Source organism: Plectrocnemia conspersa, unplaced genomic scaffold (genome assembly GCF_051122295.1).
Source record: "Plectrocnemia conspersa isolate PC_06_02 unplaced genomic scaffold, ASM5112229v1 ptg000011l, whole genome shotgun sequence".
Taxonomy (NCBI): Eukaryota; Metazoa; Arthropoda; class Insecta; order Trichoptera; family Polycentropodidae; genus Plectrocnemia; species Plectrocnemia conspersa.
In genome coordinates, this window is record NW_028277175.1 from 29,186,874 (window position 1) to 29,212,415 (window position 25,542).

General features: G+C 27.7%; 1 protein-coding gene across 1 annotated transcript in view; it reads left to right on the forward strand.

Moving 5' to 3' along the window:
• The window catches only part of dnc (phosphodiesterase dunce), a 135,864-nt gene that overhangs the window by 36,907 nt on the left and 73,415 nt on the right, over window positions 1–25,542 (forward strand). Inside the window, exons 2-4 of the mRNA XM_088198668.1 lie at window positions 3,890–3,991; window positions 4,165–4,229; window positions 10,477–10,589. Coding sequence (XP_088054794.1) covers window positions 10,488–10,589 — 102 coding nt within the window. The 5' untranslated portion in view covers window positions 3,890–3,991; window positions 4,165–4,229; window positions 10,477–10,487. The remainder of the gene's footprint in view (window positions 1–3,889; window positions 3,992–4,164; window positions 4,230–10,476; window positions 10,590–25,542) is intronic.

Below are 25,542 nucleotides of genomic sequence, written 5' to 3' on the forward strand. Positions count from 1 at the left end.
TTCTCTGAAAATATATATATATATAAAAATACGTACGGGCTACTTTTGAATGCACACATTTATTTTTAAATACAGTTAATAAGAAATTGCTCCTTATTTTAATATAAAAAAAAGGAAAATAATAAATAACCATATGAAGGTTAAGTTGAGTCCTGTCTATATAAATATTTCTGATATTAAGATTCTAAACTATTAAATTATACATATATTTATTATTTTTTTAATATTTAGATTAGTATTTTAAATACAACAAACTAAATATACGTAACCTTTAATAATCTCATGTCATACACCAAAGATAACATACATAAAAATATTAACGGTTCTATTAGTTAAACTGAAAATTATATTTGAAAGAATATCATATCATAAGTCTAACCTTAAATTTCAAATTTTATTTCTTGATATATAAAAGTATTTATATTTCGTTATGAAATAACGACGATGCTTTCAAGTATACGCCAAATTATAAATGAGATATTTTATTGACCCTGAGGCGAAGACTTCTATTGGAAAACATGTCCGAAAATATAACTCTCATCAAACGCCTCAAAACGTTTGATGAGAATTATATTTCTTTTAACATAGTTAAATTATTTTATTTTTAAATTATAAAATTTATATCTACATGCAATGAAAAATAAATACATATATAAATTTATGCTGCTATTAATCTACACAGTATTAAAAGATTTCTTCAAAGATAATTTATGTATTATTAATTATTATGTTATACATCCACATAGTGAACATACCCTTTTCATAGCTTGCTGCCATATCTGTCTCGGGCATCGATCCTATCGGCCTAAAGACTCGAGAACAAGGGCGAGATATGCCCTTAAATTACATTATACGCAATTTGGCGGATTCGAGCCTCTCCTATTATATTATATACATATAAATGTTAATTTACTTAATACACATACACACGCCCAAAGTTTCCATAATCCGTGCGGTTGACAGAGTAATTTGTTCGCATAAGCAGACGTTTCAATTTTAGCAAACACAATAAATATAGCAGCAAAATCCACGATAGCCATAGATAGCAACGTTTTAGCGCTCGCTTTAATTAAAGTTGTACAAAAGCCTCATTTTGCTAATTGCAAATTAAATTAATTGATGTGACGTGAAATGTGTTTCATTTTTAACTATCGCTATTCGCATCGGTTCGTGCAGAGAAGGGTGGTGTAGTGAACCGCAAAATTAATCTAATTAAGCTCGTAAAACAAATTGGAGGTGTGATCAAAAAATAACTACAATTTTCATCTTTATCAAAAGGTATTTATTTATTTTTTAATATCCATATTGTCACAGTTATATCCGCAAAACATTTGTAAAATGCACTATCTTTCTTGTAATCTTCAACATATTTCCGGCCCTTTAATAAATCTTTGTACTACTTATAAATCCTTTATTTGGATATAAAATACTTGTCAAATGTCTTCTTAAACATCTGCACCTTTTTACTGATCTCTATTTAATATAAAACAAAGAGTTAATGCAAATTCTTTGTTCTATAATTATAATAAATAATAAATATATGCCTGTGAGTGACAAATGCGTCATAAATAATTGGTTGTCAACCACAAACTACGCGTCTAGTATGACCACAATTAACATGCATATCACGGACAGTATTACCTACAAATATATCACGGTTGTCATTATTTTATTATCACAAATTGTATTCTCAAATGACTCTTTTGGCATACTATAAATTTAAATGGATCGTCCTGTACTTACTTATATATTTATTATTACAAATCAGACCATCATGAATTGAAAGTAATACACAATCCTATATATTTGTTTTCCAGCTCCTCATAGCTATCGCCGAAAACATATTTATAAAAAAAAGTGAAAATTAAAAAAAAATTATAGCATCTCAATGATATTATTTTGCTTAATAATTGAAGAGTCAGTGGTGTGATATTTTTTAAAACAATTTAAGAAAATGTGTTCTAAAAATATAGTCATGTTTATGTAAAGTTGTATAACTATACTAACGTATACACAAAATCCTCTTATCCAGTCGTCTGTAAACCAGCTTGAACTCTGAATTCTGAACGTCAAATTAAACCAAAGTTGACGTGAAGAGAGAAGCGACTTTTTCGATCTTGTCTGTTGATGATCGGTGGCTTTTTTAAATTCGAGTGTCCAAAATTGGAGAGCTTAAGTAGTCAGAAGCAAGTCAATATGGGCGCTGTGTATCTGTTTTTATACACAGTGATGTGTAGTGCTCACACATTTTTAGCTGAGACGAGCTAGGAGTGTAATAAGATTAGCTTGTTCACTTACTGTACCGTTATGTTAGAGTTGTTTAAACAGGATGCAAATCCAAAGGTCCTTGAAACAAATGCCAAATATTTTTAACAAATGACCTATTTTTTATTTTAAAATGCCGTCATTCATTATATGATAATAACACTTGCAGAAAGTCTCGAATGGCTATTGTGATGCCTTTCCGTCTATTGTCACTTACGGTATTCACAGCACTCTTAATGTGTAAAAATTTTTTTCTCACAATCAGTGCGTCAATTTTAATAAAAGCTATAAAACTGCTTTGTTTTGGATGGACTTACATGTGGTCACTATGAACTCTGTATTGTTATTATAATAAATTGCTTATAACTTACAGGTGGTCATTTGAGAATGCCAAAAATATTTGCTTAAGAAAATATATTTGCAACACGACTCAATGCATAATAAATAAATACAAGTGCGATTACACAATGGCACATAATAGTGAACTTAAACGTTCTTCAAACTCTCGGGTGTTCCGAAATGACGATTTCACTCTGATTTTGTTAGACAATAAAACAGACTTACTGCTATATTGATATATGACATAAATATTATGTTTTAAATTTAATTTAACCATTGATAATAAAATAAAGCCAATGTAGCTAAACCATTTTTACAAATGCGCCATTTAAAATAGAAGCAATATAAAAAGATAGATTTTTTTTTAAATATGCTAAAAAAAATACTTATATATTGCTATAAAAATTAAATATATTGCTATAAAATAAATAAAATTTATTTATATTATATTTAACTTTTTTTTTAAATTGTACACCAAAATAAAAATAAAAATACTTAAAAATGTTAATTGCATAAAATTAACTTAAATGTGAAAGTCAACTTAAAATATGCGTTAATTTTTTTAAGTATTAAATTTAAGCACAGAAAATTTCAAAAAAAATTAATTGAAAATACATATAATTTAACTAAAATATATAAATCGAGAAAATATTTATTTTTTTATATTATCTTAAAGAAATAAATTTAAATTTACTGCCTAAACAATTTATGAATCTGCATAAAGTAGACGTAAAATTGCCATAAAATAGTTATTTTACCAATAAATCTTTCAAATTACTATATAATTCCATTAAATATACTTAAAAGGTTTTCTAAGTAAGACTACAATTAGTTATAATTATTCTTTATAAACTTATATGTTTCAGTATTTTTAAAATGTCAATAATGGATATTTATTTATCATTTATATATGAAATTCACATTAATTGCTGATTATTTAAAGAACGCATCTATAAATATTTTCCTGTAAAATTATATGTTTATTGTTATTTTTACATATATTTATTTATGAAGTAAAGTTCACCTGAATCTATGTAGCGTATAAACCACAGGATTTCCCAACTTCTGGGCTATTTTCCCACAAAGCAAATTTGCCTTGTGTATAATTGAATCGAACCGAAGGAAATCTTGGCGTGCTTTTGGTTTTGCTTTAAGCTCTTTGCTCCTCGGTTTGTGTGCGTAGCTTTATCGATGTCGTAGCTAAGCATATGTATTATTCACACATACCAACAACTCCCTTATATAATCCCAATAACTAATGCATTTGATTTTGTTTTATTTACAGCCATGGTGAAGATCTCATTGTCACGCCGTTCGCGCAAGTGCTGGCCAGCTTGCGAAGCGTACGGAACAATTTTCTCAACCTCACCAATGTTCCGCTTGGGAAGTGAGTATAAATTGTATTTTATTAATTTAAATTCAAATATATTTAAATTTATGTATCTATAATTAAAGTAATAGCTCTAAAATATTGTAAATAAAATATTATTAAGTTTTTGAGTTGCGCCTTTTTAAATGTGGATATGCAATTTTTTCCTACGTGTGTTTAAAACATTGCAGATCACGCCGTTCATCAGGCGCAGCTATTGCTGCTACGCCGCAACCTAGAAACTTGGCTCCTGGAGGTAATTATAGTTTTATTATTATGGATCATAATATATGTTTAAAAAATTATAAATATTTTATATAGTCTAAAATATGTTTTAATATTTACATTAAAACTATTTACAAAGAAAAATTGATTTTTTCACCGCTTAGATAAAATAACTTTATTTGATTATTTCACATTGAATTAAGTTATTTAACATTAATTAGTCTTAAATAAATTAGATATATATAAGGTATCATTATTGATCAATTACAACAAAAAATGTTTTTAAAAATAGTATATTTTGTAGTTTTTTTAAAATAAATACATCGGCAAGTAAACGACAAGAGCTTATTTAAAAAAATAGGATATCAGCTTGTAATTATATATTACATAATATATATAGCATACTTATTGTGGTAAAAACTAATATATGCTAGCATTCATAAATATTAACATTCATAGAAAACATAATCTATTTTTGTGAACAAGCGGAATTCGAAAAGTTTGTGCGAGTAGCTTACAAACTTTTTGTGTTTCTATTCAAAGTTTTTCGAGTTTTATAAGAATATCACTTCTCAAAGCATGGTTTTGTTATTGTTGAATTTATATTATCTCCATTATTCGACGAACGAATATCAGCTTTCTTTGGCTTATTTGAATTTTGACTTATTTTCGATTGCGCAGTTGTGTATATGTAAATTTGTATTAGTAAAAAAAGCAAACGGTAAATGAATAATGCATAGTTTTCCATATTTAAAAAATAGTATATTCAATACTAGTAAACAACATTGCGTAATACTATTATTATGTTGTTTTATTATACCCATAATGGATGTATAGTATTATGTGCGATAATATAAATATCGCAATTGTTTAGAGTGTTCGCTAAACGATCCATATCGATCGCGAGTTATTTATAACGTATCATATTTACGTTCCAAACACATGTGCTCCATTATTATCGTAAACCGATACTATAACGTAAATTTATATTGTGTTGATTACCTTAATATACTTTAAATAAATATTTTTCTAATGAGATTCAAGAAGTATATTTTGTGTTGAAATAGCTTTTATTTTTTTAACAGTTGATATTAGCATTTAAAAATCATTAGAACTTTTTTGGATCATATATATAAGACATTGCTAAACCTTTAAGGACTGTGCAAAAAGTGTTGTTTCATGTAAAAGGTTATGATTATTTTAAAATACTGAAATGCATTTACCTGCGCTTTAAGAAATTAAATCTATGAAGATATTTGCTTTCGTTGTAAGAATTTATCTTGTAAATTTTACATATAAAGTCAGAAAAATTATTACAAGGCACATTTTGGCATATTTTGCCACAAAGACAAGATTAATATACATAATATTACATTGACACCAAATGTATTAATTCATCCCAAAAATTTTAATGTAGAATAACATATTTTATTAATTATAAAGAGCTAATGATTAATTAAAATTATTATAAATATAACTTTTTTTAAATTATGTAAGGTGATATTTTTGATATCTTGATTTGCTTTATAAGTTATAGCTGTGTTTTTATTAAGTAAATATTAAGCACAATTTTTATATTGAATATTGAAAATTTTAGCAATTTTTTCCAGAAAATCTTATTTAAAATTATTATATTATCAAAAAAATTACTTATATTCATTGAGTTGCTAATTTTGTTTAAATAGTCAATTTGTTACGTTTTATAAATATTGACATTAACCAATGGGTCTTGTAAACCCCCATTGTTTACGTATTCACAATTCTGTGGCGATTTCCACTTCTGAGGGTTCTCATGTCTCGTTTTGTTTAAATTCCGATTATTATTTCAAATTTATTTATAAAGCACTTTTTAACGCGGAATTATGTAAGTTTTCCCACGATGAAATTTTTATTGGATATTGATATTTTACCAACAGTAGAATTGACAAAGTACGTGATTTGCAAGACTTCTTACAGTTATATTTTTCTCTTAAAGATTGATATTTTACCACAACCGTTGTTGCGTTGCTTTAATGCTATTGTTAGCTCTCTTTGTTAACGTTTTCGAAAGTCTGCGGCAATTTCAACTTCTGGGGGTTCTCATATCGCGTTTAATTCAAATTTAAATTTTTCTCGATGATGACTTTATTGGGTGAGTAATTTTAGTGAAATGTTTTAATAATTGCTCAAAATTGAATATATAGTTTTGAGGGATTTTAGGACTTACTGTGACTTTATCAGATACTAAAGCGTTTATTATTGTTAAAGTCTACACGAATCTCAGTGGTGTAGCAGATCAACAAGTTAGAAGTATCGGCACTTAAAACTAGTGTGTGCGTAGAACCCGAGTTTTATATTATAACTTTAAACGGCTTTGACGAATGGTGAACGGTTTTATTTCACCCAATTAGGCCATGAGGTCAATATCCGCACCATAATATATGCTTTTGTCATGCATCGTGTTTATATTGCTACATGGATATGTTTAATGTCAGCTACGAGGAGCTGGTCCGGTTCGTAATGTTTTATGTAAGTGTATGTATTAATGAAGTTAGTCTTGGCAACGATGCTGCAGTATCTTCTACATCTCTTTATTCATTGAATCCTGTCCATTTGAGTGCACTGACCGGTTTCAACTGCAATTATTTCACATCGCAGCCATTTATATACACATAGCACACTGTGTTTACCGAACTGAACGGATTCGAGTTTGAGTTGGTCTACTTCCAACGTATGCGCATATAGTCTTATTCAAATTGGTCTCGTCCAGCTTAGATTTTCCTTTTTGGTCCTTATCGAAAGTAAACATTGCACAACGTGCTCGGTTCGCTTGCATACACAGCGTATACCGTAAATAAACGCTCAAACCGGTATTATGCATAGCAAATATTTCAATAAGGCTACTACTATACATATCGATATTTTTATGTTAGTAACGAGTATAAATATTTTCGAAATACAGACATACACTCGTCCCCGACCTCAAGTTGAAAGGAGACACTTTTCGTAGGCGTGTGCGTGTGTGTCACAGTCAATATTCCGTATTGCCAATATTATTCGCCTTTATGGGAAATTTGTGGCTCGTGTTTATGTTTACAATACACTACTACCGCGGAGTGCTCTCAAAGTTTGCATAAATTGGTGGTAACTTTTGACATTAAAAAAATCGTACGCACACAGTCTAATGTTTGTTTAATGTTAAATCAAATTTTACTTGACATTCCTAATTATTTAGCATAACTATTTTTTTAACTATAACATTATTGAACATATTAAAAATTATATACCTACAACTAGTCTTCTTTTGAATGATCTTTTTATCTATTTTAATAAACATCTAAGAATTAAGACTCATTTCTTCATATATTATATATTGTATAAATTGTCTCTACATCTAAACTAGACTTTACTAAAACATTACTGTCAATGTGATGTCAAATTATAAATAATAATATTTATATTATCTTGCACTGAATAATATTCTGTATACTATACAGATGACATAAACGACACTAGGTTTATTGATATACTAATACTATATGTTATATATATTGGACTACTTTTAAATGCGCTATTTTACGGTTGCGATATTTGAAATAAAACCAATATTATTCATGTTAATATATTAACCTAAATTTAGACATAAAATTATTGCTTCAATATCTAATTTTTATCTTTAATTTACAATTATTGCAAATTAATGTAAAATTATCTGGTTTAATTAATAAATATTTTAATAAAATAATATATTTTTTAAGCCACGAAAAAATCAATAGAAAGTTAACCTAACCCACAACGTTGTAAAAAATATAAAATAAATAGTATGCAACTGACAAAATCAATACTTTTTATTGATTTTGTTGACAAAATTTATATTAAATAAATTTTGATTTTTTTATACCTTATATACATTGAGCTATTTTTACATGCGCTATTGCACATTTTTACAATTTTCTAGATAATACCAATAATATTTATATTATTATATTAATTAAAATTAAATTTTAAATTCTCCCATAATTTTTTTTTTGATCTTGAGTTCATATTTGCAATTTTTTTAAATGTATCACGTGGAATAAAAAATATAGAAAATACTTATTATTAAAATAAATAATATTTTTGTATTTTATTGCTTAAAAACAATATAAAGTAAGCCTAACCCACAATTTAAGAAATAGATGCATCTGACTAAAACGACTATTGATTTTTCTGGTATAAATAAATTTTGATTCACTATAATTTATATACATTGGGCTACTTTTAAATGCACTATTTTACAGTTTATGAATATCTTGTTTTTATATTTTAATCTCTACCAAAAGGATTTATTTTTATATATTTTTTTTTAATTGAGATTTTAAGTACTTTATATTTAACTTCCATTTTATAATTTATTTAAATTATAGCGTTGATTAAAAAATATTTATTTAAATATTTTTCATATATTTATTTAAATACTTTTTATCTAACCTAACCCACAATATAGCAAATATTATGAATTAAACAAAACGACTCTTGATTTAGCATACCTTATATACATTGGGCTACTTTTAAATGCACTATTTAACAGTTTATGTATATCTTGATATTATATTTACATCTATATCAAAAGTATTAATTTTTATGTATGTATTTATTTTAATTAAGATTTTAAATAACTTTCTTAAAAAAATATTTGCTTTATATTTACTTTTCATTTAAGAATTTAACTGAAATTATAGCGTTAATTAAAAAATATTAAAGTACTTTTTATCAAAATGAAATAGATTTATAACCTTACCAACTATGTAAGAAATATTAAAAAGCAAATTTTTTGCATCTGATTTTGCTGACAAATAAATTTTGATTTAGCATACATTGGGCTACTTTTAAATGGACCAAGTTACAGTCTTAAGAAAGCATTGGTATTATATTTAAATCTAAATTAAAAATATTTATGTTTGTTTATATATTATTATTTTAATTAATAAAAAATAATTTTCCTTTATAATTGAGTTATATTTGCCAATTTTTTTTAAATTATAGAGTGGAATAAAAAATATCTACAATACTTTTTATTAAAATAAAATAGTATTTTAGTATATATTTTTTTTAAATCTATATAAAGTAAGCCTAACCAACAATGTATCAAACTTTATAAAGTAAATTTTATGCATCTGACAAAAACGATACAAGCTTTTGATGGTATAAATAAATTTTGCTCTACCATAATTTATATACATTAGGCTACTTTTAAATGCGCAAATTTATAGTTTTACATGTTTTTTTATCATATTTGAATTAATATTTTTAATCATCTTTATTTATTTAACAATATAAATTTATATTCAAAATTGTTTCAAAAAAAAAGATGACTAATTTATATGCAGTTTCTATTCACGAATTTTTTTTAAATTATTACGTGCAGTAAAAAATATCGAAAATACGTTTTAATAAAATAAATTAATATTTTAGTTTTATAGTCGTTAAAATATAGTCGTAAGTTAACCTAACCCACAACGTAAATAATAATATAATGTTAATATATTTTGACTCTGATAAAAACAACACATGTTTTCTGATATAATTACATTTTTATTTACTATACTTTTTTATAATAATTTTCAGATTTTTGTTATATTCTAATCAAAACTAAAAATATTTATGTATTTTTTAGAATTATGTTTAAAATTTAATAATATATATATATAATTTATTACTTAATAAGTATCTCATAAATGCTAAATAAAATTAAATATTATTCTTAATATCACTTCATTCTAATATAAATATCGAATGCTATCTACGATATTAAATTTCGCATCGCTTTGGGTATTATATTTTGTTATTCAATATTTGTTGAATTTTTTTAATATAATCAAGTGACATACTATCAATATTGCGCAAGACTCATTGTGTAATAATGAAATTCTGTGAAACTTTTACATTTCATTTTATTACATCTTAAAAAGTAAACGTAAAAAGCTTTCGATTTTCATGTAAATATCATAAAATACGCACGATTATATAATATAATATATTTTTTAATTAAAATTGCATTTTCTCCTAGATGCGACAAAACTAATTAATTAAGCTAACGTGACTACGAGCTGTAAGCCAAACCTAGAACAGGACACGTGTCGCTATTAAATTACTTTAATGCAACTCAAGACACGCTAGTTAATATTTTTATTTTATTTTATATAATATATTAGAGATATAAGATAAAGATTGCAACAAATACACTTCAGTGTAGTATTTGTAGCATTCACATATTGTGAATCACAGATTTCATGCAATACTATAACTTTTTTTTCTAGACGATGCCTATATGAAGCTGGCTTTGGAGACCATGGAAGAGCTGGACTGGTGCTTGGACCAACTGGAGACCATCCAGACGCACAGGTCCGTCTCGGACATGGCGTCTCTAAAGGTAAGATTTTTTATTCAAACAACGTCAGAAGATTTGGCAGTCTTCCATACCTCCCGTGTTTATTATTTAGATCAATAAATCAGGAAGTATCTAGATCTAACCCAAATACCATTCAATAACACATTAACCAAGCGTATGAAAAAAATAGCTGAGCGTTCTGCAAACATTCAATGTCAAGAACGTTTTTTTTTCTGCTTGGAAAAATCACACTTGATCTCAAGCGTTTCATATATATTTATTTACATAACAATACGATATAACCAGATAGGTAGATCGATGGTATAAATCATATTATGCTAATATTAAATTGTACTTACTTTTGAATTATGTCATAAGACATTGCCATTGAAAAATATATTTTTACCTACATTTGTATAGTGATTACTATATTTATGTTATAGTAAATTCAGTTAAAAATAAATTTTGCGATAAGGCATCGAGGATGCTCGGCTTCGTTATGCGGAGCGCGTGTCATTTCAATATTTGTTGGCGATTAATATTCTGTATGTTTTCAAATATAGTCTGGAATTCAAATAAAATAATTAAAAAAATGTAATATGTTTAACAGTATGCTTACTATGATACTCTTTCTTCTGTAACCACATAGCAACTGATGTCATTAGACTAAATTTTCAGTTAAAAATAAAACAATAATAACTGTCAATATGGCATATGTTAGATAGTTAAATCAGACTGCACGACGACTTTGCTACACAAACATTGCTATCTTTTCACGATAACGCTGCATTATTTGCATTAGCTATGTATGAGTTAATAGCGTTGTTTTTTTAGGTTGCATTTTTTAATACTTTTATAAATATGTCATTGCTCTATATCATGGCCAGATTAATTTATAATCGCTAGAGATGTGCTTGACTGTTTTATTATTAATATAAAAATGTAATACGATCCACTTGTCGTTACAAAATAAATCACGAGATTAAAATATTTTTCTTGACATCTGAGATTCATAGCATTTCACTCTTCAGTTAATTTTTTCGGGATTGTTGTGACTTACATTATAAGACACATTATCTGTTATCTTTATGCTTGTTTTGAAAGTTACGATTGAGGCTACTACGAACGTCATTTATGACTGCTTTGCACTTAATTTTAGAATTTGTTATTGAACCTTATTATTTTTAAAGTATAATACATTTTTATTATGAAAAATATTCAACGAATGCTAATTAATAGCAGTGAATTTTGGTATTCGATCTGAATTTTCAGATCGAATACCTGAATTTACTGCTACTGATTTACAATTCAGCACTAGCTAAATTACATATATTTTAATAGACTGTGTTATCAGTAATTTTACAGCTAGATTTAATGCAGCAAAATAAATAATTAATTCAGTTTCATGTGCTTGTTCCTAAAAAATTATACAGTCTCGAATCTATCCCAAAAGTATTTTTTTTAAATATGTCATTACAGTAAAATCATATCGGAATATATTTTCACTAGTAGATATATATTTTTCCAGTGAAAATATGAATTATTGCAAGATAATTCATATTTTTCAAATACATTTTCACCGGTAGCTATATATTTTTGTTTTGATAGGCGCAAATATGCTGCTCTAAAATGTCTATGGAGCTTAATTTGACAGTTGCGAAACGTCCATTTGCTGTTCAACCTCAAAACTAACCTATTAAAAGTTCTGAAACTAATTATAGTTTTGGAACTTTTATCAAATCAAAATATAAACTAAACCAAATCGTCCCTCAGGAGAAAATAAGCAGAAGAATTATATCAGACAGACATTGAATCACACATATTGCTCCATACTTGCTTTGTTTTAAATGTTTTAAATATATAATAGCCATCCTTACCGTTATTACTATGTACTTCTAATATAAAAGGGCTGATCAAAGTATATTCAAACCGAATTTTGTTCAATAGGAGAGCGCAAAAAACAATTATCACTTCTCAGAAGGCAAAAATTCACGTCAAAAGCAATAAAATCGTGTCGGTGCCGTCGCAGTGGGAACACTCGGTAACGAGCGTTCCCACTGCGACGGCGACGGCACGATTTTATTGCTTTTGACGTGGATTTTTGACTTCTGAGAAGTGATAATTGTTTTTTGCGCTTTCCTATTGGATAAAATTCGGTTTAGATGTGCTTTATTCGATTCTTATTCCTAATATCGAGCGTTTTCTATTGCTTTTGGCCTAGACTGAAAATTCACTATATAGCAACACTGAGCAGCATATTATGAATAGATATTTTTAATATTTTTTTATGCATAATTAAAATATTTTGCATAAAATATATTGCAACGGTGGTTGTTTAATATATTTATTTGTATCATTGAAAAGGTTAACTCGTACCTATTATTATTAATTCAAAAATTATATTACGATGTAAAAAAATACATTTTTGTCATGAGGCCCGGAATCATTGTTTTCCCAGGGTCTGGATTTGCTCTGTGGGCTTGTATAATATATACATATGTCAATCAAATATAACTTATCGATATTTGACTTTAAAATCGACGCACTGCGTCTCTATCGCCAGTTTCTCGACACATTTTGTATGTACATACATATATATATTCATAGCGTGATGTCGCATCTGAAAAAAATCACATTTCAGACCCAAATCCCGTTTGAACACTGCTCTCATAAACGTTTCGAAACATTGAACAGGCAAACCCTTTTGTTTGAGGGTTTGCTTAGCACGCTCTGAAAGTTTCGCCCCTATTGTCTCATATTTATACGATTTTTCTTATTTCAATATTATAATTGACATTCCGGCTAGCTAATGTGTGTTAGTTAATCTCGCGCGAGTGTGTATGTATTTGTGGATGTTGCGCGGCAAGGATTTATTAAAAAATATTTTCTATTCATGTTAATAATCTCCACAGAATGTTCTCTGCGGAAAAAGCTCGCAGAGCAAAGGGGAAGCTTTCGCCCATTGAATTCAAATTTCCGAGTGGCGTCCGCCCTCTCCACCTCCCACTTCTCTTTCTCCCTCTTTCAAAGCCCTCCAAACCTTTGGATGCTGCCATCTTATGAACAATTTTAACCGACTTAAATATTCATACATTCGATTGATTGAACCGCACGCTTGTTTTTCTATCAATAGATTCGGATGAATTCTTTAAATGTCGTCTAATATACTATGTACAACAGAGTGGTTAATATATTTACCGCAAAGTTGATCGTGTATTATACAATATTAAAAAGCTAATGAATGCTTTTATAACACAATTTTTTAAATTAATTTATTTATCATTTTAAAATATAAATATTGCTGAAAATCAGAATATGAATCACAGCTAAACATTTTTTTATTAGATTAAAACGAATGGTCAAGGAGCAGAAATTGCTCTTAAATTATATTATGTAATTGTTGTGGGAATTATAGATAACATATAGTACAGTCCGTCCAAGATATGAACGCTCATCGTCACAGTATTAGTGAGAAAATATAATAGGGTGACCATGATAAATTACAAGTGCAATTAATTTATTTTGTTGAGGAAAATGTAAAACATAACTTTCTTACTTATTTTGTTTATTTATTTTTATATTAACTCAAAAACATGAGTATCACTGTCCAGGTTGAATATCTGTTCAATATAATACTTTTAAAAATACCAATAGAATATTACATGAATTGTTTTATTGATTGCAAAATACCAGAACATGACAATAATTTATAATAAAAATATAACACATTATAATTTTTAATTTAATTTCCAACGTATGGTCACCCTACCCTTAACGGTGTAAAGAAATTTGCGGAAAACTGTGTATGTATGCATGCATGCGTACAACCACCCTTATTTCCAACACAACGATGATGAGCGCTAACATCTTGGATGGACTATACAATGTTGACCCCAAAAATATGTTCTTTCTTAAGTTATTAATAATTAACGAAAGAACAGAAGTTGTAAAACATTTAAACAACTTGACAAATGGGTACCGCGCGAAATAAATATAAAACAAAATGTTTGCTATTTGTTTATTTTGCGCAAGATCGTATTGTAACATGCTATAAGAAAGCTGTTTTACATCATATTTATTTAAAATCACACGACAACATTAAAATACAAGCCAAATACAATGTATATATGCTCAAGATTTTAACAATAGCTAATATTACTACTGTGTTAATGTCGACAATCAGCTTAATATTAGGTCAAAATAAAATAAAATATTTCACAATTTTTTTTTTAAATAAAATGATAAATTTCAGTCGCTTTTTTAAGTATTTTTTAAGATTTCCTGACATTTTGACTATCTCTGATATATCTACATATACCTGAGGTTTACTATATTTACCATATCCAGCGTCCGTGACGAGGTATAATCAAATTGACCTCTACGTTTCGGGGATGTGTATAAAAAAAGGTTTGCAAAAGTCGCGCAATGTGCGTAGCTATGTTTTTTATACGATAGAAATTTTTATGTCATTTTGTGGAATCTTTAACGAGCAATTCGTGTATTTATTTCGTCGTGTTTATAAAGAATTTTTGAGGTAAAACACTCTTAACCCTATGACGCCGAGCGTGACGTTTTCGTAACGTTTAATTAAAACGTATCTAGTACCGAAAATAAAGTTTTTGGAGCCGACGTCGGTGTAGACGATATCGTCGCATTTCATTAATAAAAATGAAAATTTTATATTTATATTTTATATTTTTAAATTTTATATTTTTAAATTTTATATTTTTTTGAATTTTATTTTTAATTTTTTTTTTTTTTTAATTTTAAATTTAGGCGTTATAGGGTTAAGTTTCACAGTTATCCTCTACGGATAATAAATTAAAGGAGAGAAATAAAAAAATATGTAATTATTAATTTTGATAAAAGTTTTATTTTGTGTCGTGATTTTGCTAATGTGGTAAATATAAATAGTACTAATTAATAATTAAATTCCATTGGTGATTACAGCTATATTTTATATTTTTATAAGCTTATTTACACCAATAAAATAAAATGCTTAACCACAGTTGACCGGTTGTCTCTTATCTTCAGTGCAATCTAATTAGTATTTTGACGTTTTGTCAATTTGTCATCATCAAGATTTAAAGACCGCTCAGTTCGTGGTTGAATTTTGTGACATATTTTCTGTACATCATGCAAATGTTTTTGGTTGCAAATATATACTATAACCACTCTCTACTGCTCGCTGACTTTACAAAATAACTTTGTTACTTGTTACCAGTATCAAAATTATATTTTTTGTAACTAGTTGAAAGAAGAGACATCACTAGCTACCCTTGCAGTTTAAAATGGCGGTTCTTTGGACCGACCGCAATCGCATTTCTCTGCGCCTTTTAAATTGTCGAGTGCAAAGTCTCTCCTGCGAAAATTCCGTAATTATTTTTCAGAGCCTCCGTCGAGCGGTTATTGCTCGTCTTCCCTCGCTTAATGGCCACGGTCGACATGTAACGATAAGAAAAATCCAATTATGTTTCGCAATTCGCGCCAAGGCTGTCCCCGGGGCGAGCTTTCGCCCCTCAGAGTGTTTAACCTTGCCGCAACTGACGAGTATTTACCCTCTGTACCTCTAAACTATTTGCACAAACAAGTGTGTGATTAGTTTCGGTTAATCCTCTGCCTATCCGCAACGCAATAACAATTAATTAACGTTAAAACTACTAATATATCCTTGCTGATTGTACCGGGAATCCTGGATTCGTTTATCGCTAATAACGGTTCATATCAAAAACACAATAATTAATAACGCTTACATGCACACATTTCAACGTAACAAACTCGTTACGTTCATTTTTATACTGTCACGTTTTGCGCATAACCATTTGAAGACGTTCGAGAGACGAATTCAAGCTCAAAGAAGCGAAAGCTCAATAAAATTGTACATGCCCAAATAAAAGCTATTTTTTCATCTTCAAATTATTTGCTCAATCGAATTAATAAGCGTTTTAAAAGTGTAACTCATTATAGCTTTCAATTAAATTATTTCAATTAAAAACTACCTTATCCTTCGTTTCTTAAAAATCAAATTTCAATTAATCAAAAATAATTATGAACTGCATTTTTCTGCTCAATTATGTTGCTAGTATATAATTCAGATAATTTTCTATAAAAATCTGCATTAGGCAGTAATTTAAACAAGGCGCTTTGTGAATCAAAGAGATAAATGTAAAACGTTATATGAAAACCCCTAGAAGTATGAATTGCACAATTTTTAAAAACATAAATAAAGGACGTTTATAAATTTGTAGTCAATATACTATTTTATACAATAGATACTACTGATTTTTACTGGTTAATAGTATCACTTAAACATTTCACTGATCCAACTCCCCTCATACGCATTACATATTGGTGTTTTTCTCTGATTTGTGCTTGTTATGGATCCCTATTTATAGATTAGGTTAGCTATTATGTGCCAACTTCATTGATCGTCTGTCTATTTAATATATTTACATACGATTGTCACGCCCAAGCAATAAAAGTCTTTATCTAAACACAAATACTTTTATTCAATAAAGGCGTGAATTAAAGAGCGAAGTTTGCTCATACGTCCTAATTGCTTACAATAAAATCATTTACCATTTGTCAAAGTCGCTAGTATGAAACTAGTTTATGGCTTCTACGTTTTAATATTGTCGAATATCATTGTTTGATTATATGTCGGGGATTGCTAATACAGGTTAGATAATCGAAATAAACCTGTCCACCATTTGTCAAAGCCGCTAGTTAACTCTATATTTATATTGAATGCTTGATATTATTTTATTAATTTATTTAGCTTATAGCTAATGTTTGCACCAAACAAATCTTAACTAAACATACATAAAATATATAACATAAAAATAAAAAAGACTTAATATTATAATTTATTTACATCCGTACATAATTCCCCTGGCCGTACTCGCTTTCTTATGCCTAGCTATCACTGACGGTCGGTGAAATACTTTTCCTCTCGATCGCTCGCGTGTCAGTAACTAGAGTGAAAGAGAGTCACTGCTAGCTATCTTTAAATGTTCTCTATTCCTAGTATTAAATCTATGTACATCTTTATTTCTTATTAAATACTTATTAACAGCTTACCGCCCGGGTGTTTTTGCAGAACTTTGCATGATGGCCGTGCGATTTCGCAGAATAATCGCAAACAATTATATTTTGTTGTAAATTCCCTATAACTTCTAAACCAATTAAGATATTTTATTGAAATTTAATATATAGCTTCCTTGTGATTTTTCGCATAAATATATTAAGACATACCTTTTAAAAATTCATTTTTAGTTTATAAGACGCACCTCGAATTCGGGAATTCCGTACATAAAAAATCATTTTATAATCGAAGGAATGCAGTATATGTAGTCTCTTCTGAACTATCGACCAAAACGTATCGATGATTGTGATTTCAATTTAAAAGAAATATTTTCTATTACCCCAAAATGGACGAAAGAGAAAGAATTTTAAGACGCGTTGTGCAACGCCCCTAGTGATTGTGAATATAGTAATATGTGCGAAAGTCTAATTCAAGTTTACGTGAACATAGACCGCGTGTGATAAATTTATTTACATTCAGTGATGGTGATTGCGATAATGATATTATCCCAGAAGATCCAAGAAGTGATGCAAGAAAGCATCGAAGAAGTGGACAATTTATTTATTGGCGATGATTTGTTCGAAATAATAGTTTCGGAAACAAATTTATATCATCAAAATATTAGTAAACATAGCGTTGAAAGTACTAAACCCATATCTGGACAAGATAATTTTCACTCGCAAAATAATTATTTTTACGGAAAACAGAACTTCGTGGAACAATCGTGGAAAAATAAGGGTCTGCCAGAATCTCAAAAATATAAAATTAAGGCCCTTACAGATGAAACATGGCAGAAAAATTAAACACTTATCCGAATTTGGAAAACGAATAAGAAAAGAGATTTCAGAATGATATTTACTTTTCATAACAGCCAGATGATAGACACACACGGAAAAAACAGAACGACCGGCCTTACAAAATTCAAGCCTCAATGTATAATAATGCACTGTAATAAATATATGAAGATCGTTACATAGTTACCAAATATTTAAAAAAACAATTGAATAAACAAATGTTTTTTTTATTTATTTTAATGTGCGTTGTTTAATTCGTTCCGTGCTAAAAATTAAATCATAGCATCAAAATTACATTCAAAGATTTGATTTTGAGTAATAGATGCATAATTCAGTGAAATCTATCGATTCTGAAGACATTTTATCAGTTTCGACTACATCTTGCCGTGCTGTCGATCCACTAGTAAGGCTCTCGGATAAGCTGAAAAATCATCAGCTAATAAAAATAAAAAGTGAGGTGAAATATGTCAGAAAAAACGTGTGTGTTAATGTGAAATTTTTCTCCATTTTGACGAATGTTTTTATTCGTATCAAAAAATAGTGAAATATATAAAACAGTGTAAATAATAAAAATAAATATAAATGGAGATATAGTGTGGTTTAAAAGTGTAGTGATAAAAATAAATGTGTACAGTTGTAAGCAGAAAAAGTACGCCGAAAAATTTGGTGAGTGAAAATTATATTATAATATAAACGGATATTTCTTATAAATCGTTTAGACTAAAAATCATAAAGGCATTTTACCATACATATTAATAAATTATAAATAACTGGTTTTTAAGTATTGCAAACATTTTTAATTTACAAAAAATATTAGGAATAAAAAATGCATATTTATTCGTTCATGATTTTATTCCTTAGAAATTCGTTTAATTGCAATAATATTTTTTTTTCAATTATTATATAATACAATAAATTAATACGGCGATAATTTATCCGAATTGTAGTTATTCCCCCTAGTTTCTTAATCTGTGAATCATAATTTCCAAATAACAAACACCCAGTAAAAATGTTCGTAAGTTAATGGATGATATTTTTTGGAAGTTCTTTGATTGCTATATTATCTTATTTATCTACATATACCGTAACGATTTTACTTTTTAATTTTACAAAAACCTAAAAAATTTTAGGTTGAAAAATTTTGTTATTTGGGATGTTTCGATTTCTTTTGATTGGATTGGATTTATGTTTACCTAGTCTGACAGTTTGACCATGAAATTGATTTTTGTTTAAAAAGTGTATCATAAAATAATATTTTTTATATTAAATAAATAATTATGGTTTAAATAATTCATAAAAAAATCACGTGCCTTAAAAAGGCGACGTCATAAGACAAAATTTGAAGTAAAATATAATTTATTTTTTATTTAATAATACGTAGAAATAGTATACTACCATCTCTGATTATCATATAGAGGCAAACTTAATGGTATACCAGTTCAATAAATTAACCATAAAAGCTAGGTGAGGTTCTCATTTATTGATAATGCAAAATATTTATGATAATGCATAGGGCAAAAATATTTTTTTTTGGATTATAAAAATACTAAAAAATATAAATTTATACAAAACAATACTGTTTTGTATTAATTTCTGATTAACAGATTAATGACGCAGTTTTTGCACAATTATTTTTATGTTTACGCGACGTTTCCCGCACATTTGACCGATTTCTCGCCGCTCACGCCGAATCACACGCAAGGCTTTTCACATACATTTTTATTGCGCATAGATTTCTGAGTGTTTTACAAAGTATTTGATATTGCGTTTAAATGTTTCGAGACGTACATAAAAACTTGATCGTAGCGGTGTGTATATATTTAACCCTTCAAACGCCAGCGACTTTTTAATGAGTCACTTGTTATTTTTTTTTAAATAAATATAAAATATTTTTTTTACTGAAAAATGAAGCTAGCATAATAATATTTGATAATTAATAAAAACTATTTTTTAAATAATTCGTATACTTGTTTTAAAACAATAATTTGTTTAAAAAAATAATTATCAAATGACGCATCGGTTAATCGCTGGCTTTTAAGTGGTTAATATTATATTAATATCACCGCTTTCTTGAATGAACGTAAAAGCAGAGTAACGTTTTTCATTCTTAAAATTCCTCAATTAATTTAAATGCATAAGAAAAGCCATTTCAAATAACCCTTAGTTTCGGTAATGCATTCCAATATCTCTTTACGGTCTTACCCGTTCAGAGACTTCCGAATATTCGAAGAGCTTATCCCATAATTACGTAACTTAGCCCTTTCTAATTCGATTCGTCGCCGAATATTATATAATACATACGCACGTATATATACGTTCTGCAAATGGGCGTATGCGTGTGCTAAACGTTAACCAGTCCCCACTTAGTTCTCCGTCTATATCACCATATATCCATACAGCCACCATAATAATTTTACATAAGTATAATTCTGCACCGCCATGACGTCAGCGAAAGCGTCCTAGAAGCGTTTTATTTATCATTTCTTATGAATTATTAATATATTTTTGCAGCCACGCGTTTGATAAGCGAAACGTAAACGGCTATGTTACGAATTTGCTTCGTTTATACAGGGTAGTTAAAATAATTATTTAAATGTTTCTGATCCAATTTTAATGCCACTTACTGTGTGATGCCATTTTACACTAAGCTGTTGTGCATGGGTTCAATGTAAAACATTGTAACTCTGCTTTTTTTTCTCTATATTGTATATGTGTGTAAAAAATAGATAAATTAAATTATAAATATTTTTAAGTTATTGTAAATGCCTTTTGATTCAATTGTGTTATGTTATTACAATAATTTTAATTAGGTGACAGTTCAGGAATAAATTATTTATAATTCAGCACTTTTCGTACGAAATTGGCGACTCACTCTGAGCTAAATTCCCAACGCTTATTTACAGGAAATGTCACTCAATCTTAAAACATGCTGTTTTCCGGAAAAAATAACAGCTATTCTACGAATATTTAACAAAAAAATGTATCTACTTCTATGAAATCGTGCAATTGAAGTCGAATCAATTTTTTAAGTGGATCTTTTAAAATTCACAAAAAAATTAAATATTTACATGTCACGTAGATAGCCGAGATTGATGATATACCACGACCTTAAAAATGTAATTTATGTGTTTGAACATTGTCAGGGTTACTTTGTGCGCTTGTGTCTATTTTCAATTCGCACTTTTTTTCAGAATATACAATCAAATATGAAGCCACTTTCCAAACATCCTGTATAGATTCGTTCTGCTGGTGCGTGGGTTAAATAAATTGCGTTTTTCGCCATTGTGGATATGGATTTTTTCTTCGTTACTATTTCGCTCAACCGAAAATGGTGTGCGATCGATAGATTGCTAAATAGAAATTAGATAAACGCCCTCTCTTTTGCTATCTAATGTTGTGCAATCTTTAATTATTTGCGGGCAAAAAATAAGTTACGTAAAACGAGTGTATGCATTTTTAATGGCCGTAGTAGGATAAAGTGACGCATATACATATACGTTACTTATGGTGAACAAGTTGCGTTAGACTTTAGAATAACTTATAATAATTAATTCACTTAACCTCTTTACTATTCCCACGTTCAACGTAAGAGCTCTAAATAATTTTAGAGCATAAATAAAAAATCTTGCGTATCTCTTCTTTTTTTATTGCAGCTTTGTTTATTTAATAGTGTGGAAATCGATTTCTGAGATTCTTAGCATTCTTCTATAAAAGAATGCTTTAGATACCTTTAATCTCCTTGAAATGGCTCGTATATGTATATGTACTATATCCATTTAGTATTTCAAGCACTGAAAATATATATTGTGGAATAATGTTAGAAATACTTTCTACATAAATCTCACTGAGAATCATCAATCCTAATTTAAAAAAATAACATGAAAAAAATATAATTTGTACTTAAGCCTCTTTTAATTTAAACGTAATACAGAATAGTTTTACAGCTTAACTTATATTGTCTGTGAATTCTTTGAAAATAAATAGTTCGCATCTGAAACTACATTAAATAATTATTTAAAAATATTGGACTATCCTTTCAGGCTCATCTTTTATGTTCGATGATAGCAAAATAAATAAGTCAGATATCTTATGAATTATTTTATGATGTGCTTATCTCATAAATCTCACCTGCTTTTAAATCATGTTTACAAATACCGGACCCTAAACTTTTTTTGTAATTTTTTGAATCTAGTAAAAGTATTTATTAGCTAGAATCAGATATTAAAACCATTACGCAGCTGGTTATTGAGATAAAAATTAAGACAAACTGCATTTTTTTATTAGTTGAGCTACTTTTAAAACATGATTGTTCAAGTACACCCTAAAATTTAAATTTTGGTTTCTCCGCACGTGCGTATACGATAAATATGCGGTTGATTCCAGCACATTTTTTACCGTTCCCACGTTACTGCGTGAATTTTACACAAATTCAAATATTGCGCAGATTCATAAACGACTTTTTTTTATTAAATTTGCACTATTTGATAAAATTAAAAAATATTTTAATTTTTGTGTATTAATATATCTGTAATTATCAAAAATATCGATATTTTTATTACTATTATTATTAATAAATACGTAGAAAATAAAATAATTATACATTATCTACTATTTGTTAATGTAGTTTTATTACTATAAATAAGTTTTCTAATATTTTAAACTTACTTAAAAATATATTTGCACCTTAGATTAAAAAATAATATGTTATGTCACTAATTATATAATTAAAATAAAATTAAAATGCTGTTCTTGCACACTTTTAATAAAAATATTATTGCAGTATTTATTACTTAACTAATATTTAATAAATAATAAGTAAATTTAAATATCAATTTATTTAGATGTACTTATGATTTAATGAATATTAGTTGAGTTATAAATACCGCAATAATATTTTTATTAAAAGAGGTTAAGTACGTAAATAGTCAATTAGAGTCAATACTGTGATTTTTAATTGAATAACTATATCGTAAAATGAAATCGAAATTGCCTCATTATTTTATAAAATTGAACTTGAACCGCTTTCATGTTTAGTAAATAATACTAAAATAAATAAATCGGAGCTCTATAAAACATTTTTTTGCATGAATCTCTCTTGATTATTTAACATATTTATATTGACAAAATTAAAAATTTAATATCTAATGTGTACTTATACCACTTTCAATAAAATATTTTCACAAAAACACTTACATGAATTAAATCATTATTAAATTTAAATATTTAAAAATAACTAATTCGCATTTACTTGGTTCACTTTCATTTATAACCGTTCATGTTTTTTGTAAATGATATAGGATATTTATAAAATATTTTAATAAAAAATATCCTTAGTATACAATAATAAGTAATAGTAAATAAAGATAGTACTTATTGAAAATAAAAAAAATAAAAAAAGGTAAAGCAAAAAAAACCTTCCTAAAAAATATTTTAATTTTTGTTTAATGATATATCTGTAATTATCAAAAATATCGATATGCTTATTACTAAAAATTAATTATTTTTATAAAAGAATTATATATAAAATATATTTTGCAATCTATAATATTTTAAACTATTGTGTATATGATAATTATGAATTAGTTACATATCCTCCGATTTTCTTTTTGCAATTACCTAATACAAAGCTTGATTAGCATTTTTTTTCTTAGCTCTCTATTTTTTAAACTTGTATGTAACTTCCTTAAGCCCTAAAGGTTTAAAGTTGTTCATTAAAATTACTTAAAATTTTGATTTAATTTAGTTATTGCATAATATTATTAATATTTATTAAAAATATTGATTTTTACTAAATGTTGACTGTTGACTTTTGATATGTTGACTGTTGACTTTTGATATGATTCAATAGATATCGAAGTTTTATATAACAATATTAATAAACCATGTATTAAGTGTATCATATTTATTATTCGAAATGGATTTGTGTAGACATATTTTTTTCTGAGATTGCACTTTTCTAGTATGAGTCATAAATCCTTGGCCCGATACTGTCTCCACCCCGCGCCTAACCACATTAGAATTTAATAACACGTTTAGAATTGCATGTTTGCTATACTTATAGCAAATCGCTCGCATTAATGCGGTAACCGACGCAGTTAAATTGCGACGATTAAACGCCAAAGATGAACGCGCAGTTAAAAATAATGGCCGCACGTGACGATCGCGAAGGTCTCGCGATCTCTGGATTGAATTTATTCCCCACAAAACCTACTAGATTATACGTATACGTGGCCAGAAATAACAACGTTAACGTAACGATAGTTTGATGGTAGACCGATTTGCCCCAGGACCGGAAAACTTTTACGTAATCGGTCAGAAAAGTTTTCGTGCGTCATTTTATAACCGATCGTTACGGCTTTGTTTTTTTTTTTGGACAGAGGTGTAAAACTAGATATCAATTAATGCTTATTATCATTTCAATGCCTAATATTTGTATGTGTTATTGTAAAATATGTACATTTACCGAGAATGACAGAGTGACTTGTGTATAATGAGAACGAGCCTCTTGGGAAATTAGCAAAAACGTTGATGGTTAAGTCTTCTGTGAAGATTGTGTTGTACTTAATGGAGACTCATCAACCTATTCATATAATATAATACAATAGGAAGTAAGATAAAATTGAATTATATTTGTAAACCCAAAGCAAAGTATCAATTGCTTTCTATAAATATATCAGTATATATTTTGAAATAATTTTATTTGCCTAGATAATTATATATTCAGATTCATTCCTTATAAATATTTTTTGTATATGACGCACTTAGTTTTATATCAGAAAATTATAAATTGCATTTCCACTTTTTTTATATATGTACATATAGTAGATTCCTAATAAGTACAGCAACATATGGGCGGAAGTTAGAGAATATCAAGGAAAAATGATAGAAGCCCACGTAATTATAGAATATAAGTAAACTTACTTTTGAAATGCGTCATAAACTTTTCATAACATAACAATAAACATACCGGGATATCTGATTATTTTTACATTGAATCAAAATATGTAAAAATTACGTTAGGTGGAAAATGTATTATACTGAAAACATTTTAAGTGATCCAAGTATTTTGTATGGGAACCACAAATCCACTTTAAGTCTTGAAATCCAAAGAAAATCC